Consider the following 24,494-nt stretch of genomic DNA (forward strand, 5'->3'; position numbering starts at 1 on the left):
GGAAACACTCCTAAGAATTCTCCTGGCTTCACACTGTGGACCCTCCCTCTTCTTCAGACAAAGTGACAAGACCATTAGAGAAATAAAGATATTTATTTAAAGGCTGTACTAAACTAAGAAATGGCATTGTATTTCCTATGACTAGCACTTCATACTCTCCTTTGCTGTGAAAATTACAGTCAAAAGAAATCTCAGAAAAAAAGTAGCGAAGACTAGTCTACATTACCTGGAACTTAATGTATTTTTAACAGTAATAATACCAACTAAACTGTTTGAATAAGCCACAATTAAGTGTTAAGGCTGCTACAAAGGAAAGACATCTCACAGGAAAGGTTAATTTAAGGATAATAACGGTTCTCTGGGAAGATGACTGCCACCATGAAATGAAGTTAGGAGTCTGAATTCTACACACAACCTCTCCTCCAGCTATAGTGTACTATGACAGGGATGCAGGGAGAAAACACCTTAAGTCACTGCTACCCTACGGAAGTGCCTTCCAAGCACCTCTGCGTACAACAACAGCAAGGATGAACTTATGACCTTACTACATCACTTCTTCAAAACCAAGAGAACAAAGAAAGGCCCAAGATCAGGAAGAGCCTTTCCTTTGCTCAAGCCAGAAGCCAGACATATTTAAATTTTGTGAAGGAAGATAGAAGCTTTTATCTACCTATATACCTATGCACAGATTCTATTTCTGACTCTTCAGTGGAACAAAGTTAATTTAGCCAGAATCTAACAGGGCTCCTGTTACTGTCATGGTGTGAAAGATAGGAACAACAAAAAAAAATCCTAATTACTGACAATAAGAAACAGTATTTAAAAAGTAGCATATACTATGGAATAAACTTGTAGGTACCATTAACAGTAGTTCTGAGATTTACCTTGGTCTTGCATGCTGTTTATATGGGAGTATAAAACTGAGCTCTAGCTTTAAAAAGTCTCTGTTGTTAGTAGTACAACACTTGGCATGAAAAACAGAGGCAAATGTATATTCCCCAACAGTTAATCTTGGAAAAAAACAGACACAGAATGTCCTACCTCTTCTGGACGTTTCTGTGCCACCGATACCAGCTCTTCAGAGCTACTTCTTGAGGTAGAGGGTACCACGTTACCTGGGGCCTCTGAGACCACCTCATTTGACGGCTCGGAGTCCTGAGGGCAACAGACACAAACAGACCCCTCAGCAGCGTGTTGATGTGGCACGCCAAGAGAAGGAGACTTGTCAGAGGAACCGTGCTTTAAGCACAGAGAGAGAAATAAAAACTAATCGAGGTCTGAAACTCTACTCTTTTTATCCTGGCCAACTTCTTTTGCCCGGGTCAAAAATATCCGTCATATATTTTCTCTTGGAATAATAATATCTTCTTCATTAGAGCATTTTAAGACTTAATAAGTAGTTACAGCATTTCAGAATTGCGAAGTTCTGAATAAGCATTTTTTTTTGTCCATACCTATCCCTGCTCCTGAACTGCAAGGAAGGGAATATTACATTTCACCCACTTATGGCAGGTGGATGCTTCTGCAAAACAGCTGGAGCCATGCTAGAACAACCCCCAACAAATGTATTTTACCAGTCACTGCAAACCAATATAGCACACGACCAGGTAAAGTTAAAGAAGTTAGTAGAGTTTGCTATCTTTCAGTAGATTTAATGTTACAGACAAATAAATAAAACTTCTTAAGTAATTTCCATTCTAATTTCCAAATTGCCTTGATTTTGCCACACAACATGACTAAGTCATTCAAAATAACAACCACTTTAACACCTTTGCTGCTTCACACAGAGGTTTTGATAACAGCATAGACTGAGACATTTTAATGCAGAGAAAAAAATCCATTAGTTGGTACAATCTCTACTGTGCTTTTGTAATGCTCATTACAGAAGGTATTTCAGATGTCATCGCTTAGCAAGCAGAATATGTGCTCCTGATACATCACTGTCTTTCTACATTCACTAATTGCAAGGAAATCAAGATTATACTTTTGGAAACTGCAAGCTGTGAACTCATTATGAAGTTTTCAAACATAACAACCTGCAAAAAATAAATTAAAATTTCATAATGATAATATTCAGCAATTGAAGTTTAGCCCATTGCATGGAAAGGGAAAAAGTGAGCACTGGTCCAGCAACAATTACTGAATCACACAGAGAATCACATCTAGTGACACCAGATATTGTAAAAGAATTAACACATGGAGGGAGTTCTCAAAGACTATAAAGTGGAAAAAATACCTTTTGAACTTAAATATTTCTAATAAAGCTTATTTACACCTTTCTCATCACATCACCTCTCTGTGACTTAGAAATCAGATATTCTGGATCAATTTGTAATGTGCCACTTTAAAATTCAGGTTTGGTATGAGAAAGACATTTAGGAAAAAACCCCAGCTTTTAGGAAAAAAACAGCTTTTAATGAAGATTAAAGAATACCATCAAATGTTAAAAGTGAAGTCCAACTGTCATTGCACCAAGCTGTTTTATGAACAAAATGCTGGCTATGTGGAAAAAAAGAAGAAATAAGGTATCTTGGAAGAATGTCAGCCAAACAGAGTGAGCTGCAAGAAGAAATATCTCTAGGATTCTGATAATAAAAGTCTAATTTTCCTCATGCTATATACGCCATCAAAAGGAACTTTGCATCATGTTCATCCTGACAGCTCACTGGTTTCCTTGGACTTGTACAGGCAAACATCCTCTCTGTCAAAGGCCACCTCAGTGTGACCCCAGTGAACTATGACGATGAGAATATTTCTTCTTGTGGACCCAATTATCCATGAGCTAACTCTGAGTATAGAACAGTACTCTTTTCTCCTTGAGAAAGTTAAATCAATGCCATGCAATTTATCAGCTCAATATGTTTCCAGAATCTCTTCTGTGCTTCTTACAAAAACAAAAGTAACCAACATATCTGCTGGAAGAAAATAATATACTTGTCTGAATCTGTTGGCTCAGTGATTTCTCTCCTTGATTTTTGTGCCCAAACAAGCTTTTGTTACGTTGTTATTACCTGTGGCCAGATAATGGTGGTAACCACTTTCAGTTACTTGCCATTTTAAAGTAATAAACAGTGTTTTTCAAAAATTATCTAAGCAACTGCAATTTGGTATGCTTACATTCCTGTTACATTCCTTTGTCTCAACAGGTCCATGGATTCTTTTTCGTATCAAATCTTGAGCATCTTCCTCTAAAGCAGCCTGGCCATCCTTCTCCTAAGAACCAGCTGGCTAATTTAATACTGCTATTTTTAGAGAAATGGATGAAAACCTAATTTACTTTATTATTCAGAAACCAATTCAAGTAAATATGCCTCCCTTTCCAATTGCACTGGTTTTATTATCTCTTTTCCCATTGTAAGTTGGTCAGAGCATTGTGCTAAAAATGCCAAGGTCCTGGGTTTGATCCCAGTATGGGCCATTCACTTAAAGGGCTGCACTTGATGATCCTTGTGGGTCCTTTCCAATCCAGACTTCTGTGATCTAAATATGTAACACAGGCAATCTGCATTGCTCTGAATTCGTTTGGCAACATGTGAAATACAGCTTTCAGAACAGACATAGGCAGTAAGTGGAATGAGATCCTTCCATGAATGGTACCACAATAAAAATGTTGCAAGGTGCGAATGAGAACTTTTACAGAGCTGCTTCCAGGTGTGTTATGAGTATGTGGCCAAGTAAGCAGCAGTTCTGGTTAGAAATCCTGGTACTTTTACTTATACTCTGGCAAGTAAAACAACCTGAAAAAGTATTAGCATCATTTGAACTTGTAAAGGAAAGGCAAAAAATCTGTACCACTGACTTGAATCAGTATTTTTACCAATGAGGTGTTAAAAGGAAAAATGTACTCCAAAAATAATTAAAATTTACTGTCCTAAAGTCACTTTATTATTTTTCCAAGGTCCTGCATGACAGAAACAATGACAATGGCATTATCATTGATGTGTCAGCCTTAGCTGTAGCAGTGATGGATGTGGTGGTTTATGGACATATAATTAACACAGTAACTATTTTGGTACATGTCTTTTCTGGTGCTTAAGCCCTTCCCACTTCATTAATGTATTATTACATCCAAACCACACAGGAAAAATCACAAATCTGCATTTTCAAGTCAGACAGATCAATATATAGCTTTATAATGGACGACACTATTTAGTTGTAATAATTAATGAATTATGGGGGAAAGCCACTTAATGGTACTTCCAGCTTCCTCAAAATGTAGAAACACTTTGTGAAAATATAAGTGCATTATAAACCAATGAATTCCAAATGCTCAGTAATACTTTTTTTCCTGAAAAATGCAGATTTGGATCAAAGCTCCTCAGAACATGAACCTTCTTGGACTTACAAAACCTTGAAGAGGAAATATGAAATGTGCAGACATTCTGCTATGTTTGTGCAAGAAAGATAGCCCTGCTTTTAACTAAGGCTCTTTTCCTGTGACCTCAATGCTCATGCAGTTTAGGATACTACAACTGCATGGGCTCAATCAATCTCTTTTCTGCAAAAAATCGTACTTTAATGATATGTTGACACAAATAAATAATAAATCAGATATTCTACTCCTGGGATGGAATCTGCTTACTAGATTTTGCAGTATTCAGTTTTCTTCTTCCCTTCAACCCAATTGGTGTATTTGCTCTTTGCACCTACCATACAGGAGCACAGTTTGAACTTTTAGCATTGTCCTTGTCTGTGCAGAAGGAACACTGACACAGTATGCTGAAAAATCAGTAGCGCATACAGAACAGATATGGATTTCATTTGCAAGCCACACGAAATTGATAGATTTCAACGGGAGGTATTTATGTTTTATGCTATGCTGATGTTGTGGCTTAATTTAAGAATTTGACTATTCTTACATTTTGCTTTTCAAAAACCAGACCTTTAATTCAAGACTGAGGCACATATCCAGGTATGCATGGTATATGTAAATAGGACACAGATAACTATATACAGACGTGTACTCTGTATATACATATACAGGCAAAGCACATAGTGAAGAGCACAGTAGCAAAATGCTATATTTATCAATCCATGTTACAGATTAAACAAAACAGAAGTCTGACATTGCTTCTTATTTTAAAGAAAATGACGAATTAATGTGTATTTTTTATATTTTTAAACTATGCATAAAATACTTTCGTTAAAAAGCACAAGAATTTCCATTTGAAACATGATGAGGGAAAAACAGTGTCCTAAAACAGTGTTCACACCAGCCCAACAGCCACTACTTTTTCTGCTATTGCTTCTTTAGAACAAAACTAAAAAATGATTGAAACAAATCCTTTACAGATAATTTCAAGCTGACAGGTTTGAATATATTATGTTAACTCTGCATCGTTTTTCATATATCATCCTTTACCTTGGTCCAGTTGAGAATTACACAAGTCATAAATTAGCTTTAAGCAAGTTTTGAATCAGCCTGGAACTAGTTTTCAAATTAAAGAGCCGTCAGTATATTACACCGTACTGTCATTTTATTACCCCAATCAATTCTGTGTGGCCTGAGGTAGAAAGAAAATGGATGCTGTCTTCATTTGCAAAGGGTTTATCTCTCACACCAGGCTGTGAAAACATGACTGCAGTAATGAATTGGACGCCAAAGTTACTAACAAAGACTTCTAACAGTAACAAAGTAGAAATATTTGTCCCCCTTTAGACTTACAAAAGTGAGAGGGGAAAAAAAGGCCTTTCTGAAACACGAAGACAGCTTCTTACAGCTGAAGCACTATGGGATGAAATTAGCACATTTTTATTGAAGTGCTAAAGTGCTCGTAGCCTCACAGAGTGTCATTTCCACTGCTGCACGGAAAAAGCCTTCCTGGGTCAGACACACAGTGCCTCTCCAGCCCAGAGCACAGAACATCCCTCCAGCAGCCGAGCAACCACGCCTACTGTTCTTATTCTTACACCCCAGGGGCATGCTTTGAAAGTATTCCCAACATCTGAGCAAGAATTTTGGAAAATCTGCTGCAGACAAGATATGTCTGCACAGTTCACAGTTCACAGGTGGCCAGAGTAAATCCCCAGGGAGAAATGTTCAGTTTATCTCAATGTACTCACATGCAAGATCAATCACTTTGCCTTCCTCAGACTTTACCCTGTGTTAGTTAATGAAGCAAGAATATGGGCTTTAAACTTTTAAGCCATGCTCCACAGTTGTAAAATTTCCCTCCCTCTTTTATTATGCCTTTGTCATTCTCTTCATGCTGCTTTTATTCAACATCTGACAATCTCCTCTCTTCTTCTGCCCTCTCCAAAGATAGGAAATTACAAATGCAACCTCTAACATTCATGTTCTAACCTCCTATGCTGCCAGTCACAGAGGCAACACTGTTGTTATGTCCTTGGCTATTTTTTCTCTCTGGAGAAGGGGACGATGACTTCTATGTTTATACATTGTTCACACAACAAGGTCTCTTTCTCAGCTCACTGTGAAACCACCTCAGTTCAAGTAATAAAACTTAAGCTATCTCTAAAACCTCTGCCTTCTTTTAGAAACAGAAACGAAACAAAAACCTTTTATAATTCTCTGCTTTCCAAATACAGAAATTAAATTACATTCTTTAGCCTCACACTAGTTTTGCTTTCTTTCTTCAAACACCTTTTGCAATATGAAAGAATTAATAAGGGTACAAGTTTCCAATAAATATCCACCTGTTCCAATTTATTATCCTTTTATCTTCCAATAAAGTGACCAAGTATACTTGCATCTTTGAAATCTACCCAACTTTCCAAGTGTAAAAGGTGAATTCTCACTTAAACTTGTTTTAAAATAAGCATGCTACTATTGTTACTACTTTACTGGAACTGTTTGATTAAACTATGAAAGGAAACAGGGTCATCTGTTTTCTCTGGATGCCTTCTTCAAATAAAAAAAATATTTACATCTATTTAAAGCTAGATAGAGCATTCTCAAAATTTTTTTTTTGTTTTTTTGTTTTTGTATCTATTCTTCTAACTTTATCAAATATGCAAATAGAAACAGAAAACAGAAGATTTTACTGTTTGAAGGTATTGTCATTCACTGACCTCTGGAACCTGAATTAGTTTGCCCTTTCTAGCTCACATATTTTCCACATTTCCATTACTCAGTTACTAATCCTACCTCTCTTGGGTCTGAATTCTCCACCTTCTCAATCAAAGTCCCCTGGATTATTGTATGTCTCTTTTACTTTCTCACCATTCACTATTTCAAAACATTCAAAAGTTATTCTTTCAGCTATCCTTTCAATAGCTGCCTTTTCTGTCCCCAGGATTTTTTGAACTGTATTAAAAATCATCACTTAAAATGCTGTAATTAATAAAACCACATTAGAATACAAAAAAAGGGAATTAAATTTCTAATTATAGCTGTTCAAAACACTAAACTCCTTCTGTATGTACAGGAAAAGGAATACAACTTCTCTGTTACTGTCATGGATCAAAACTCCTGATCACAGATATAGTACGGCTTAAAATATTGGCAAAAATTTCTGTATGAACATGTATATCATCACCAGGAATTTTTAGAATTTCTTTACTAAAGGGAAAAACCCAATATCCATCTTTTCGTGTGTGTTAAATGTCCTATGTCTTGCATAATTTGGTAATTATCTGGTGCACCAGAGCAACAGATTCTATATGAATATCCTTTTGCAGGATATTAATATACTGGCAAGACTGCTGTACTTTACTATTATCAGTGCATATAAGATCAATTCAGATACTTTCTCCACATTGCTTCCTGCCTACATATTGCTCTGCTATTTTTTTCATATTGTGAATTAAGTTACAGGCAGATACTACAGCCTAAAAATTTATTATTGTCCTCATTTTGTACTTTACGGAGTTTATAGAAGTTATTTTATCAAGTTCAAAAAGCTTTTTATGATAATACACACATAATTTATTACAGCTGGATAAGAATATTTCACTTTTTCTGTGCCTGACTGGTACAGCTCTGATCTCTCCAATCCTTTTTTCCACTATCCAAAAAAATCCCCACCCAACAACCCAAATCCAAACCTCAGGAGTTGAAAAACAAATTCTCAAGCACGGCACAAGTATCTAGAGCCACAGTAAGGGTGGACTCTGCTTTTGCTGCTGCTGTCTCTCACATAGGTGATGTGCAGTTCACACGCCATGCGTCTGTGTAATATTTATCTGGTACTCTGGGTACATGTTTACTGTGTAGCTGTATGTATGTATGATAGTATTGCAATTACTGGCTTCAATATATTTGCAAAATTACACGGGCACCTTACATCCAACATTTAAAACAAGACTTTCTGAACAACAGAGGTACAAAGTCATCTGGTATCACTCCTGGAGGGCAGTGCTGCAGCCACAACAGCTCCATTAGTAAGGCTACATTTGGGGTTGCAGTTGTCTCCTTCCTTAAACAGAGTTTTATTCTTTCAGAAATGATCAGGGGCAGATCATTCATAGTCTCTCTACAGAAGAAAGTTTCACCCAGCTGTAGTTTTTTTCAAGCCATGTTTAAAATGCTCCAAATTTTCCATGCTTTTAGATTCCTGAGGCAGTGACAACTTGGGAGTAAAGTACAGCAGCAAACTTAACTTTCATCTCTTAGGGTCAAGTTGCACATTTGCACTATTTATGGTCAAAATAGTTTGCTTTAGTCCACTTCAGCAGCTTGGAAGAAAGCAGACACAAAATTTGCTCACAATATTTGGCTAATTCTTAACTTGAATGAGAAGATTGAACACTTGAGAAGATCTCTGCTCCAAAAAAGCAGCTGCTTTATTCTAACAAAAATAGAATGTAGCTCAGAAAAGGCTTTCTTTCAAGCACACAATCTTCAGATATTATGCATCAGCATGCAGAGTGTGTCTGTCAGATGTTGGAACAAAGCTGTAAATTGTACCATCTAACTTAATTCCCAAGACAGGGTCAGCACATTCATAGGGTTGTGGGGTTTTTTTTCATCTTTGAGAAGTCCTCTAAGTAATATTTATTTAGCTCCTTACATCTTCATCAGCACCGATTCTTGCTTTTCAACTCCTTGAAGTCCAGATTTTCCCAACATAATGCAAAACAGGGTTATATTAAAATGTGTGATCACCAAAAGAATCACAAAATTGTCAAAGGCTACTTTTTAAACCAAGACTTGCTTTCATCTCTCCCCAATTCCAGAATTTTCTTCTAGTAACAAGATGAAATAGAAGAATAAAGGGAATAGGATAGAAAAGAATAGAAAAGAAAGGGATTGCTCAGTACATCCTTTTTTTCAGTCTAAGTTTATTACGTAAATTTTATAGCTTTCTAAATTAACTTTACATGGGACCCACCTGTTTTTTCAGAGGTTTTTTATAAGTGCTGTACCCTTCTCCAGGGGAAAGCTCTCAGTGTGTCCTTCAAATCCTCCTTTCCACTTTGCTGCAATCCTATTTCTTAATTCACCCCATTCTCCCCGTAAGGGTTTCTGTATATTTTCCAAGTGGAATTTTCTCATTCTTACAAATGTGTGTGTGCTTACAGCTCTCCTTTTACACCAAGGGTGCTTCTTGTAGTCCCAGTGTTTTTGCTATCATGTTTTTCTCAGTCCTGTTCTTCCTATCCCTCTCTCTTCTTAAAAACTGCCATCATTTATTTTCAACTGATAAAGCAGAAAAGGGAAACATTAATTCAAAGCTATAAAAACTTTTTTAAAGAGTGAATTAAAAGCAGCTTTCTATAAAAAGCTTTCTATAAAAATGTTTCCTATATACTTTGAGATCTCTCTAATATCTGAATGTGCCAAATAAAAAAAACAATATCTCTCACATCCTTTGAGAAGCTTCAAACAAATGTCAGGAACACTGTTTTGTGGGTGCTGTTGATGTATTCATTCATGCTAGTGACTAGCATGAATGAAATTAAATAAGATTTCCATTTAATTTTATACTAGTAAACAGAGATACATACTCTTCCAAATTCAAATAGCCAGTTAAACACTAGGATATTTCATGCTGGCACACTGAGCTGCACTGACAACAGGATGTTTACTAAAAAAGGAATGAACAGCCCAGTTGACACAGTTTAAGATGTGACATTAATCAGCCGTCTTTTGCTGAGCTCATAGGAACTGAAAGGTTACAGCTACTGCTGCAGCTTTAAAACATCCTCATAAAGGCCTGGAAAATCCTCATTCTTCCCTAATTAAGAACACTGCAAATGATACATGGCATGATGAGGCTAAATTCACACAAAATGACAACTTTACAGCCTCATTCCTAGAAGCATATTTATATTTTCCCTGTGGTCGTCTTTTTTGTAGAGATTACTTCTACCAGACAAAATTCCATTTTTGTTTTTCTCATCTGTACTAGAAAACATACAGCAGGTCCCTTACTCTTAAATATGGTTCCTTAATACTGTAGATCAGATGCTTTCAGTTAAAAGCATACAGTGCTCTTATAAATAGACAAATGATAAAATTTGATACTCTAGCAATATAGATCTGTGTATTAATTTTTAAGCTTTTGATTTGGAGACTACTAATCCAAGGTTTCCACAAACTATTTTACCAAAATAGGAATAAAACAATTCTTTCAGTAGATGAAACTGAAACACAAATGTACCTTTGATACAGTAAACGTAAGAGTCACTTCATAGAAACTGTGGTGTGACAGGAGCAGCTCTTTAGAGCAAAGCTGAGGACCAGCCAGCTGCAGAACATGTATTTCAAAGATACAGCTAGTTTGGTCATGAAGACAGCATGCCCACTAGCAGTCAGAACACATCCTAGGCTTTAGCGCCCCTTGACAGAAACTCCCTTTGCACACTCCTAAAACCACACCATAATACGACCCAAAGCAGGGCCATTGGTAGCATCTGGGTGACTCTTTCGGAAAACGCATTTCCAACCTTAACCAAAATGCCAAAGTAAATACACACTGAAAATCAACAGATAAAATCCATCAAAATCAGCATACCAGAATGTAGAACCATTTCAGCTAGCAATAGGATTTTCCAAAATAAACTCTTGCTTTCTGCAGAGTTCAGCAGTGTTATCCTGGATCATCAACAGTTTCCCTTCCTCCTCCTGATACTCATTGGAAGCTCTCCGGGGTTCAAAAACTTTCCCTACCTTTTTCCACTTTAATTTTTCCCAAATTAAAAAAGATAACATAAGAGAGACAGATACTTTATACCTTATTTTCAGGGAGTGGTTTGACTGTTGCCCTGAATTAACTGGTGAACACATTCCATATCGCAGGGAAGATCTCAGTTCACTTTCCTCTTCCTTATAAGAGGATTCAAAATAACCTTCCTAAGGGAATGCCTAAACCATTTAACTATTCTTTAGCTGAAGCAGGTTGTTTTGGGTGGAGGGATGAGTCAGTGGGTAAAATTATTCATTGTCTATTAGCAAGCATATCTAATGTCTTCTGACTATTTTACTATTTTTATATAAAGGAGCTTTTCAGTCTCTGTCTATGCTATACCCAGAAAGCACATAAACAACAACTGGTCAATAGCTCATTCAGCAGAGAATTATTAACAGACTAATAGACCACAGCTCCCAAATCTCAATCTTTTTGTATTTTCTCATAATTATTTCTAAATTTTAAGATTCTTGAAGTTATCATTATATGGAAACAGACCTTTTAAAGATTTTCAAGAAGTTTCTTACCACCAGCAAGTTACAAAACAAAGTATTTAGAACATCATTGTGTTCTGAAATTCCTCTATCTCATGCAATACATTTAACTTAAATGAGCAGTGGAGATATTATGTAGTAGGAGAAGATGGTAGTGCAACTGCATATTTACATGATACAAAATATGCTTGTAAATATTAGGACCTCCAATGTATCTTTATTTATTGCATGGGACTGGTTGCAGATTTGAAATTCATTATGTCAATGACTGTATCAATCTGCTGACATCCTTTTATTTCCAAAAATAAGTATGTGATGTGATTAACTCACTCGAAGTACACTTGTGGGTACCTTCCGTAAATATTGAGTTATCTTGCTATTTTATTTCCTTTTTGACACTTTTCTTTGGCTATTTATATCACATCTGAAAGGATACCATCTGCCCTTCAGTCTTCATGAGATTAGTAGCAGGAAAAAACCGTGATATCTACAGATTCCAAGCTTTTCCACATACAAAATCTTTTCGTAATGTTTGTCACAGCTGAGACACATTTAAGACTTTTCAAACACGTACAAAGATGTTTCAAACCACTGAACCAGATAATAATTTTTGACGGTTACCAAAGCCACATTTACTAAAAAATCTAAGATAAACTTAATTGCTACTAGAATTTAACAATGCACTATACATTTTAAAGGTTTTGTGAAAATCTTTTCAAAAGCCATCTTAAAATTCCATGTAATAGTTGTGCATTTGCTTGGTAGAACTGATTGTAATGCTCTTGCAGTTATATTCTCACACAAGATATCTGCTGAGCCAATTTTACGAGGATGGAACTTTTCTGCTACAGAATGCTAAAATCCAAGTGATGAGACACTCCTTTGCAGAGAAAGTGGCTGACACAGCACAAACTGGCAATGCCCAGCTGTCTCCTGCGAAATGTGATTAAATGTGGCTGGCACTAAGAGAATTTCTGTTTGGGAATAGCAACTGAACCTCACTTCCACCACCTAGCATGATGATAAAAAGCAAATCTTGACCGTACTAAAATTCATTACTTGCCTAGCACTTCATAAGATGGAACTTTTTTTTTGTTTCCCCACCACCACCCACCATCTCTCTCGTCTTTCAATATGATTAGATATTGCACAGGCAGCATTAGCAATTTATACTGATGAGTGACACATCACTTAAAGTGACATATATGTCTACATTTCTTTGAAGGACTTGAAAATAAAATCAACCTTGAGATTAAACATAAACACTTAATTGTGTAACACTGATAATGTGTTCAAATCTTATACAGAGACTAACAATCAAAAATCTAATTCTTCTTCTGTCATATGGAACATGATTACAGGTGATGTGCTAAAATAATTTGCAGGGTAATAAAGCTGGACTAATGAGGAATTAAAATATATAATTCTTCTTTAATTATATACCTTCTAATTCTATGCAACACATAAGACAAGAAATGTATTTCTAGGTTAAGAAATTTATCTCAGAAATCTGGTAGCAACAGAACAGCACTTTGCAACACTAGGGTGCAACAGGACGCCACCAGCCTCCAGACATACCTTTGCACATCAGGAGTCCCTGTTTCTGTCATTGCAAAGCACACCTTGCAGTTTTCCATTGACTGTTTAATTCTTAATGAATATTCAAATCAAACAAGATTATGCAAAATGGAAATGTTTTTTTTTAATACTGCCCTCCTGGAAGCCTATCTCATCTAACCCAAGAATTTAATCAAGATTCAAAAGGTTTAAAAATTCAAGTCAGTTACTAGCTTTTCATTCATACTTTTTTTCAGACATTTGCAAAATCAATAAATTCTACTAAGTTAATAACAACCTAAATTTCCAAACCTATTATCAGCTGAAAGTTGTGATGGTCACTTACAATTTCTTGCTAGATTTGTTTATGGTCCACTGTCAGCATGAAGTCCCTAATCAATACCCAAAGAGATCCTTATTTTAGGAACTCTAGAAGTAGGAAGAGAACGGGATTGACAAAGCAGATCTGAATTTACATCAGCGCTGTAAGCTATGAAGCTTCGGAAGCTACCATGTAGTAACTGAGACATATATTTGTCTTCCTTTTGAAACCAGTACATTTCAATATAGTATCTTCAATATGCAAAATTCACTGTCACAATGCTTCCCAATGTTGTACATATCTAGAAATCAATTTTGAAAAGCAAGAAATAGAAAGCCTCCAGTTCACTAAGGTGAAAGCATTCTTGTTTCCTCTGTCCTCCTTATCACTACTCCTCTTTCAACCTTCTCACATTTTTGAGAATATGCATAGGTGCATACCAAAGAGGATGCATAAAATCTTCCTGTTGTGATGTGCTGCTCAGAGCTCAAAGAGTGCTTTTGTTTGTCTCTCATGCTGCGTTAGCATAAACCCACATTCAGTGGCTTTATTTCAATCACGACACTAGCTGAATTCTGGATTTTTCCCAATTGCAGCTAGCTCCCAGCAGAGATTTCTTGCCACTCAGTACTACAGCAGCGGGCAACGTAGGCTGTAATTTCATTTTGTCATGGCTTAGGAAGAGTAAGTCACGATTCAGTAGCAGCTATTACCCAGATAAACCATAATTGTAAGCAGATTTTGTTAGAAGCATAACCTCAAGAAGCTACAGAGTAGCAGCAGCATTTCAAACAGCCGCCCATGAAGAGATTTTGCTTCCTTAGCCACTGCCTTAGAGTAAGTAATATTTACTCTACATAGACTAGAGGTTTAGTCATTTAAGTATTAGATTGTGTATGTTTAGATTACATGCATTAAAAATGTACAACCTCTATGGTGTTTATGATTTTTCCAGTATTATATTAATCAGGTACCTCTTAAATGTTCCACTGGCAATTGGACATGGGTGTGTATTTTAACCAAAGCGATATTTAATGACCAAGCTTGCTTCTATTTCAGACATCCAGCTTTTTACTTCAGTAACATATTTTTCATCACAACAAAGGAAAACAAGATAACTTATGAAAAGCAGGACTACCTCAGTAATAATTTGATTTGCATGATACAAAGCCTCATAAAAATTAATTTGCTTCCTTTTTGTATTGTGTTTGTGTGGCAAGGTTTTGGCAGCAGGGCAGGAGGCTGCAGGAGTGGCATCTCTGAGAAGCTGACAGAAGCTTCTCCTACATCTGATGGAGCCAATGCCACCTGGCTCAAGGGAGACCCACTGCTGGTCAAGGCTGGCTCCATCACCAACAGTGGTGGTGCCTCAAGGATAACATACTTAAGAAGCAGGAAAAACCTGTACAACAGCACCTGGAGAAAGGAGCGAGAGGAGCAGCCGTGCAGACACCAGGGTCAGTGCAGAAGGAGGGGCAGGAGGCGCTCCAGGCGCCAGAGCTGAGATTCCCCACGGAGGAGCAGAGATTCACCTGCAGCCTGTGGAGGAGACCCACAGCAGAGCAGGTGGATGCCCAAAGAAGGCTGTGATCCTGTGGGAAGCCCGTGCTGGAGCAGGCTCCTGGCAGGACCTGTGTGCCCATGCAGAGAGGAGCCCGCTCTGGAGCACGTGTGCTGGCTGGACTTGGGAAGCCACTGGAGCAGTCTGATCCTGATGGACTGCACCCTGTGGAGAGGGACACAAGCTGGATGGAGCAGCTTCTGAAGAACTACGGCTCTCACACTAAGACCAAGAGCAGTGTGTAAAGTTACAGCTTCAGGAAAAACTATGTATTGTTCGATTGTTTATGAGAAAGAGCAAATGAAGATAAGCGGCAAGGGATTTTTTACTTCTTCTGCATAACAAAAAATAGGGGGAAGAAAATGGACTTGTAAACCAAAAAATCTTTGGACCAAGTGCCATCAAAATGGTTCTTTATAGATAGATTGATAGACAGATAGACAGATAGATAGAGGGGTTTTTTTGTTTTGTTTTGTTTTTACAAAAATGGCTCATTTAAAACTGCAGTGCATATTTAAATCTCAATTTTCTAAGAACATACCACTGGGAAAACAGACTCTTAGCAGGTTTATTTTAACTGCTGGTGTTTGTCAAAGTTTAATTTAAAAAAAGAATGTATTTCACTTTGCACTCCTAACTGGTAATTTATTTTTACAATACTCTTTTGATCTATCCCAGTGTTATCTTTCAGAATCAGAAATTTGGTTTAGCATTTGAAACAATCTTAATGGATTTTAAAAAGTAGCCCTATAGTCCAATTTCTTTAAACATCTGGCTGGTATTAGTTGCACTAGCCTCTTTCAAATAGAGACTTTTTCAAAAAATGTTTTTCCATGTGAAAGAAAATTCTATATTGTATTGTTCATTTTCTGGCACCTTTTTTTTTTTTTTTTTTTAATACAGTTAAGCTGCACCCAGAAAGTACAAGCACAAGAAGCTGATGGTGAGGACCTGGCGGTCAGCACCAGGAAATATTTGAACTGGTAAAATGGATTTTGATGTGGAGAAGAATCAAAATTCTAAAAGTAAAACATCTGTTCCAAAAATATTTTCCAGTGCTTAACTGTTTCTTTTGATTTTTTTTCATTAAAACCTCAGCCTCCCACCTAGACAATGAGAATCTTCTGCCAACTAAGTGTATCTGAGGTTTTGGATTAATTTGGGGATTTACTACCAACTAACTTATCCACTATTCATAAATCAAATCCCAACTTAAGTTAATTTCAAGGTTGATTATTTTTGGAACATTTTATGGTATAAATTATTCATTTCATAGACGTATTATACCTGTTTGCCAGAAAATAACAGAGGCTGTGCCAACTCATTTTTTTAAAATATGATACCTGGGAAGCAAATATTAAAATACATTTTGCAATACTTCAGCCAAGTGATACTGCCATACACTAAATTTTCACCCTTTTTTTGACCATCTTGGTAGCAAAATCCATTTCTGTGCTAAGGTTGGCATTACTGAAGTTCTTAAAACAGGGCATGTAAGGATTTGTGTTAAATTTTCACACAGCCTTACAGATTTGTTTTATTTTCCCTTGCTCAATTTTAAGGAAATCACTCCAGTGAAATATTTTACTGCTCCTCAAAAACCTAGGAAGACAACAATGATTTCAAAATAACCAAATATTACCCACTTGCTATATTAAAATATCTTTCTATGTAACACAAGAAACTGAAGCGCTAGTTAAACTTTCCTCAAGAAACTTTAAAATATATAAACACAAAGATGTTTAACTCTATCATTCTTTATGACCATATCATAACATAGATCATAATATCCACACCTGTGGAAGACAAATGCAGTTAGTGAATTCTACTATCTAATTTTTCTGGGAACTACCTTAAAATACTCCTAAGTTCTGGCTGAAAAATGTTGCATAGAAACTGAACATTTTTTCCCATTATATTATATTCTGCTTGAAGCAGCAAGCAGACTTATTAGCAGTATTCTTTTATCATTTTTCAGCTTCAGTGCTGGGTGCCACGATGGCAGTACATTTGCTTCTATGTTCTGTCCCCAAAAGAAGGCACAACCACCTCTGTGATTTAAGGTTACTAAATGAGGGCCACCCTTTGTCAGAATATGTAATTGAAGCAAGTTTGAATTCATTCAAAAGACCTGTAGAGATTCTTTGCATATTTTCTAAAAATGTATTTTAGATATAACTATGTAAAATTTCATTGTGTTGAATGATAAAATAAGCACATGTAAAATATTTTTAAGACATGATTAAGCATTATATTACTACTGCATGCCAATTTCACCTGTTATATTTAATATGATTTTCTTGTGTTTATGTGCACACTACCTCCTACATCAGGGTATTCAGCATTTTTACAGGTTGGGCCAAGGGATTCAAGTTGGGTAAGAGCAAAGGAAGAGAAAAAAATTACTAAACATTTGAAAATGTTAATTTTGCCTAGCACTCACAGTAGTTCTGGGGTGAGACTAAGATAAAATTCAATTTGTTGGTATCAACTCAACTACTTCAAACATAAGGTCAAACTTCATTTTTTCCCCATTTCTGAAATCACCACTTCAGTTCTCATGCCTTGCAAACCCTAAAGACAGACTTTCACCTAATTCTCAACCAAAATTAATCCCTTTCAGTGACCCCCAACAGCTAAATCAGAGCAGGCAAGGGTTCTATGACAGAAAATTAAAAAATCATAGCATGAAATGATTAAAGGCTGCTAAGTCACACATGGCCAAAAAAGAACTTGACACACTGTGTGCCACCTCAGTTTTGGTATTTCCTAAATTTTGAGAAGCTAACATTAAAACTTTGGGTTATTTGTTTGATTTTTAACATACTTGTGTGAAACTACATGTGTGAGGAAATGCTTCCCACATTGAGAGAAAAGTCAGTGAAAAAGATAAAATTCCATAAACCATAACGAGATTGTTGCCTGCACAGCGCAGGAGTAGATCAGACACTCCTGCACTCCTCACAGACCTCCTTAATCACCAACCTCATTTTTGATTAGAATAAAATTCCATGGGCTACAGGAATTGAATTGTGCACTTTTTTCATATGCTCAAATTTAAAGGTCTAAAATACATTTCACATATTAAAAATACTTTTAAACTTAAAATATTATTTCAAACATTATATACAATAATGCAATATAAAAGTGTCCAAATACATTTCCATATTTTCTGTGTGAAAGCAAAATATACTCAAAGAAATGGTTCTGCCTGGCTAATAGGCAAAATCATCCATTATTTCTTTTGAACACAAAATGTGTATAAAAATATATTACTTGCCAGGGTTGGTGTGTTGTGTATATGCAGTTCCAGAAAATATTTCCTGAGGGGTTTAGATGAAAATTCCGTGCTGACATATATACTGACAATTTATTTCCACTGAAAAAATGCAGTACAGTAAAGAAATGAAATAAAAGGAAACTAAGCAGAAGTCTAGAGATGAGGCAGCTGATCCTGCAGCACCCAAATAATGACCTGACACATACACTCTGCAGTGCTTTCCAAAACAGATTGCATGCAAAGATGAGCAGACAGAAACTTAACTAGCATAGTCAGTGTAACCACCTTGATATGTTTAAACTCCTTACTGCCTTGGTCCTTGCAAAAGTTTAAAATTGGAGGAGATATTTCAAATAGTACTTTTTCACTGGAAGGCAGTAGAAAGAAGCCCACATCTAATAATAAAGAGACCTCAGATTAAGATCTTACTGTACATAAATGAAAAAATGGTCAGCCCACATTTATTCTTACTAAATATTACCATGTCATGATATTGAATTATTTAGTTTAGGTTCTATTTATCTTTCTTAAATTCAACTTGAACAAGTTGAAACAAGTGTATATATTGAGCCTGAATACCACTCATAAAAACTCCCAGGAAAATCATGATTTGTAGTGCTGTTTGGCAATCCTGAAAGTGCACTGTAATCCTTTTGCAGGGTGAATGGACAGTGTTATAGAAATGGAGACCTTATAAGTTTATTTCAGCTTTTATGTGATGTAGCAAAATCTACAATGTTTTTGATATGAGAGAGCTTGTCAGACCTTAGTAGTGAGCATCACCCATGCCAAAGAAGTGACAGCAAGTATTACCAGCAGAGAAGCTGTTGCCCTCATGCCCTACAGCAAAGTCACTGTCTGTCTATTATTTGACAGGCAGGGTAATATGGGAATATGCTACGCTGGTGGAAAGCCTGACACAACTGCTGCAGAGTCCTGCAACTAGGATGAGCAAAATGGAAGTAGCGTGTCCAACGTTTGTGCTAGATAACAATTTAAATCATATGTTTATTACTGCGAAATTACATGTCTTGTACTTCTGACACCTGCAAGTGCTTGGCAAAATCTGAAAATAAAATAGCATTATTCGCTGTCAGCAGAATGCAACTTTTCCTGAACCTCTAAAATTGAATTTCGTAATTAGAAGTAAAAACTAACAGCCATTATATGCTCAGCACTATGACCTCTCTTGTCATTGAAATACTGTCATTTGCCTACCAATTATTCTCAAGGCCCTATAGTGCTAATGAAGATATTTTGTTGGGGAACTTTAAAACGTGTATTATAAGTGATTTAAACTGGACAAAAACAGATTAACAAAGTCAAAAGAACGAGAATTAAACAACAGTCTCTTCAGCCAAAGCAGAAAACTCAATCCCATTTTGGTGCTATAATCCATACTAGTAGCTTCCCTGTGACACATCAAAAATTGGATGCAGTGAGTGACTGAGAGACTGAAATCATGGTTAGCTCAGGCTTGCAATTCATCCACAGGTCAGGCAGAGTGCAGCAAATGACCCAACTTCCACTTGTTCACTTCTGAGCTCCAAGCACACATTTGAGAGACCATGCCCTCTGATGAGGGGTAGAAAAAGCCTTATCATAACAGCTCCTCCTGGCTGTGAATAATCACAGATATATAATACACACTCCTAAAGCCATGTAGAACAAAGCATTTGAAAATTATGAAGTGCAAGACAAAGTTCTAATCCTTTAAAAAACAGGTTCACATTATAGCTGAAAGGAGTTTAACTTGACACTATATTTTTTGAATTTATTCACTGCAAAGTACAAACCAGAAAAAAGCTATCAAAACACGGTTTGGGTAACATATAGGGGAATACAGCTTTATCAGAGAAATTTCTCTGCACAGCTCTCTGGAAAAGCTATGTGAAAGTGACTAAACAAAACCACAAGGAGTCCCCATAAGACAATTTTTTCAGTATCTTTCATATTCATTACATATTCACTCAAATGCAATTCTAATTGCCTGTACTTCAACGTGCAAGAGACTTTATTTAAATTTACTCACTAAAAATCTTTATGAATGAAAATCAGACACAGGAACATTTTTAAAATTTCCTGTAATTTTAACTAATTTTAACTAATTTTTAATTTTAACTAATAATAACTAAGATAACACAAAATGTATAATCATTCTACTGAAAAACTTTGTTTACTCTTTAAAATATTCAATTTTTCAACACACCTTAAAACTAATACACTCCATGCAAGAAGTGAAGTCCACCACAATTGATTTACCTCATAAAGCAGCTAAAAAATTGTTCCTGATACACTGTGTACTGATCTCCAGGAAAACACAACTGGAAATTACAAACCCTTGGATTTTTATGTTTACTTGGAAATCAAGAATAGAAGAGACACAAGATTTTAACTCATGTTATCAGGACCCCATTTTAGTTTAAGCAGGTGACAGAAATTCAATAACAGTTTTAATTCACTCTTGGAATGTCTCTTGCATGTAAGTGGTATTCAAGAAAGATTGCTTGATGTCCAAACTGAAGTGGACAGCTAATTTCCTGTGTCTGTCTCTGTACCTCCTCACAAAGGAACAGTTTGATTAATCCCCCATAGGGAAACTGAATAACATATTTTTGCAATTGGAAAGAGACACTAGTAAGCCAAAAAATGATACCACTCCCGGAATGTTCTGTACATGCCAATCTTAAAAGTAAATGCATGACAGAGTTTAAGTAAGCAGGTATGCTGACAAGTAACATATGAGAACATCTCATCACACCTGTGTCCCTGTGTATCCAGATACTGAAGCACTTACTAGGTAAAAGATGCTGTGAAATACAAAGAAAGTGGCAGTAACGTGAAAATTTTTGAAGACTTTTACAATACTCTTGTATTTTTACATTGAGGTATCAGATGCATTTATAAATCCACGTATGAAATCAATTGGAAAATGTCTCTTCAGACATTATGGTGATGATAGAAGAAAATGCCAGTGCTAAAGAAGCTTCTGTGCAAACAAAGAATCAACAATCTTTATTTTTTGAAAAGTCAGTACTATAAAGGAATACTATTACTTTCAGTATTATTGAAGAGCTAATCCATGTCAAAAATGTAGTTCTAGTTTTACAATGTTATACTTGAACAAGGCATGCCAATCAATACCTCATATTGATAGTCCTCATATGAATTTTCAGTGAAAGAAAAACATTTAGTAATTCAAATCACCTTCCTTTGTTTAGAGAACACATGCATTTTCTCTGTCCTTAGAGATTTGTATTCTGTAGTACTCCTGAAATACGTTTTCTTGTCAATATTACCAATGCTGATACAGTATCTGTACTCACACCTTTCTCACAGACACCATAATGCCCAAAACAAGCATTTAACTAGGATAGCAAAATTTTCTTTACTGATTATTTCCATTTTGCATACACTCTGGGTTTTTTAATATCTATTTTAAAGATAATCTGAAATCTTATTTCATGACCTTCTACCAGAGCAAACCTATGCACAGCATTTCATAAAAATCTTCAGACCCTAGGTAAAACTCCTAAAACCAGAATACCTCAACTATTTTAAGGTGCATTAACTTACTTTGGAGGATGTAGAGTCACATTCCTGACAAATCCATCCATAGCCAGTCTGTTTAGGAGACTTTTTCAAGGGAGGGTCTAGACAGCCAAAATGGTAGCAAAGCCTGCATTCATCACACCTGCAAGAGAAAAACAAAATATGTATTTATATTAAATGGTACTTCTGTACTATTTTAGACTGAGCTTCCCTGCAATTCTCGGCAGAAGATTTCCTGATCCATTATCATAATAAAGAAAATCAATTTTCTATACGGGGTAATTTTAAACAGCCACTTCAAGTAGGTTCTGCTTAATCTGGAATATCCTGATGCAGACACTCATGTATCACCTTTGTCATAATCTTATATAAATGACAACATTTCAAAGACTTGCAAATTAATGAAAAAAATGGTTTAAATTTTTAGATACTTCAGTGTCATTCACTGTCCTTTTTTTTCCCAGAAGTTTTAACTGTTTTAGACAGTGACAATATTTATTTTTCATAGTTTTAAGACACTGTTTTACACAGGTAGTTTTTCAAGGAAAGCTTTGTGAAAAAATCACCCACATATTAAATAACTCGAGTATAACTTACAGCTATGAATTACATTTTTACACCAGGACTATGTGGTTGATAAACAAATTACAAAATATTTTCTCATTCACACTGAATTTTCTGGAAAGGGCATTAATTTAAAAGGATTTCACCATGATCTTTCACTTATAAAAGTGCTCTGTATACACACAACAAATTTATGTTCTTCTTTAATAAACCTTTCATTAGTGTTTTGTACTATGCATGGCAGCATAGCTATTGTTAACCTATTTTTAACGTACCACAAATAGAAAAAATGCTACAGTAGAACAAGTGTTTCATGAAGGGATTTTCAAATCAGAACAATAATAGGCTCAAAATGAGAAAGATATTTTTTCAAAGCAAATAATAGGGATTTTCATATACCCTACTGAACTTCTCCTTATTTGCATAACCCCCTGTATTCCTTTGTATGAAAAGGAAAGCTTTTTTCAAATTTACTTTGCAATAGTCTCTTCATTAAACACTCTTAAACTCTGAATTAAAGCCAATATAAATGATTGAAAAACAGGGAAGAGTAAATGTTTAAAAATCAGAATTTTTTAAGAAATCTCCCACAGTTTCTTTCTCCGCTTTCCTGGCCACTCATTTTTTTCCTCTACAGTATGTACAAACAAAAAAATGTCCAAAAATGTCAGTAATAGCATGGCACAGGCATCATCAGATCAAAGACAAAGAGATATAATTTATCAGCAGAATGGACAGTGCATTGCAGAGAGAGGATTCAGCCAACAGAACATACTGCTGCATGAATAGAACAAAATGTTCATGTGACTTCTCCAAGGATTAGTCTCCCAATAAAAAGAAGCAACTCTTTTCGATTATGATTGTTCAACCTAAGTAAATACTTTTGTCCCCACTGCTAGGAGTCACAGGTAACATACGAGCACTGGTAAGGGTATGGCATGTACTGTTTCCTGCTAAATAGAAATTAAAAGCAATAATCTGATTATTCACAGGATTCGACACTGGATTGACATGGTTTTGATACTGTCTTGAAAATGAGATATACCATATTGCAATATATATCCTTAGGATGGCTTAGCAGTGACTCAGTCTAACTCTAGGACTCTAACTTAAGCAAACACTTAAAATAGAAAACCATTCTCAGTTTTTAAAGACAGAAGAGTTCTAAGGTTGAAATGTATTACTTAAAACCAGGAATACATGCAGGTTTTTTCCTGTGAAAGGTGTATTAAAATAATAAAAAGGTTGAGAATGGGAGATGGGAGAGGTCACACTCCTAAATCCCAACAGTGTATGTGACCTTCAGCAAAAGATTAAGCCTCCTTTGAGCCTCAGTGTTCTTATCTGTAAAGAAGTATATTTTTACTAACCTATTTCTATATCTGGAATCTTATGTATGTAAGGGCTTGCACTTGAGCAGTGCTTATCAGAACTCCCTTCATGTAAACTTAAGAATCCTCTTAAGTAACTGAAAGTAAAGAAACATACTATTTCTGACTGATGTACTTTCAGAGTTTAATCCTAAAATTTACATCTGATTTAAACAGTGTCAGTTTAGATTTTTCTTTTTTTAATGAAGTAATTGCTTTATATGTTTCTAAGTTCAAAATAAAATATTTCCCCTCTAGAATTACACTTTGGCATCTCTTCCACTTTTACCATTATCTATCCAGAATGTGGTACTTCCTGACTGCACTTTCAGCCATGTTTCCTCAGAATACGCTGAGGCCGTTTGCAAAGCCAGGTTGAAATAAGCATGATATTGTGAAATTACATACAGATCTCGAGGCACCATTCCAAAGCACATTGTTTTTAGTATTTATTGTCATTAATTTTTATCACTTCGGAGTGTTTAGTTTGGTAGAAGAAAAATTGCATTTTCCTAGAATGAGTTAAAAATATCAATATGAAAGATTTCAGATACTAATAGCTTCTATCCTCATCTGCACAGCTGAAGAAATGCAAAAAAACTATTTTCATATATCAAAACATAAAAAGCTGCATGGTGATAAAAGTGTAACTATACCAAATATTTTAAAATGCTTGCTTCCTACTGCTTTTTACTGGAATA

General features: G+C 35.8%; 1 protein-coding gene across 4 annotated transcripts in view; it reads right to left on the reverse strand.

The window, feature by feature from the left end:
- Positions 1-24,494, reverse strand: part of PHF14 (PHD finger protein 14) — a 162,151-nt gene that overhangs the window by 32,466 nt on the left and 105,191 nt on the right. For 3 of the 4 annotated variants that reach the window (XM_063411509.1, XM_063411478.1, XM_063411486.1), the window contains 2 exons: positions 21,884-22,001; positions 1,042-1,155 (listed from right to left, as the gene is read on the reverse strand). In XM_063411509.1, coding sequence (XP_063267579.1) covers positions 1,042-1,155; positions 21,884-22,001 — 232 coding nt within the window. The remainder of the gene's footprint in view (positions 1-1,041; positions 1,156-21,883; positions 22,002-24,494) is intronic. The other variant, XM_063411492.1, reaches the window with a different exon arrangement.

Source organism: Prinia subflava, chromosome 1 (assembly GCF_021018805.1).
Source record: "Prinia subflava isolate CZ2003 ecotype Zambia chromosome 1, Cam_Psub_1.2, whole genome shotgun sequence".
NCBI classification, from domain to species: Eukaryota; Metazoa; Chordata; class Aves; order Passeriformes; family Cisticolidae; genus Prinia; species Prinia subflava.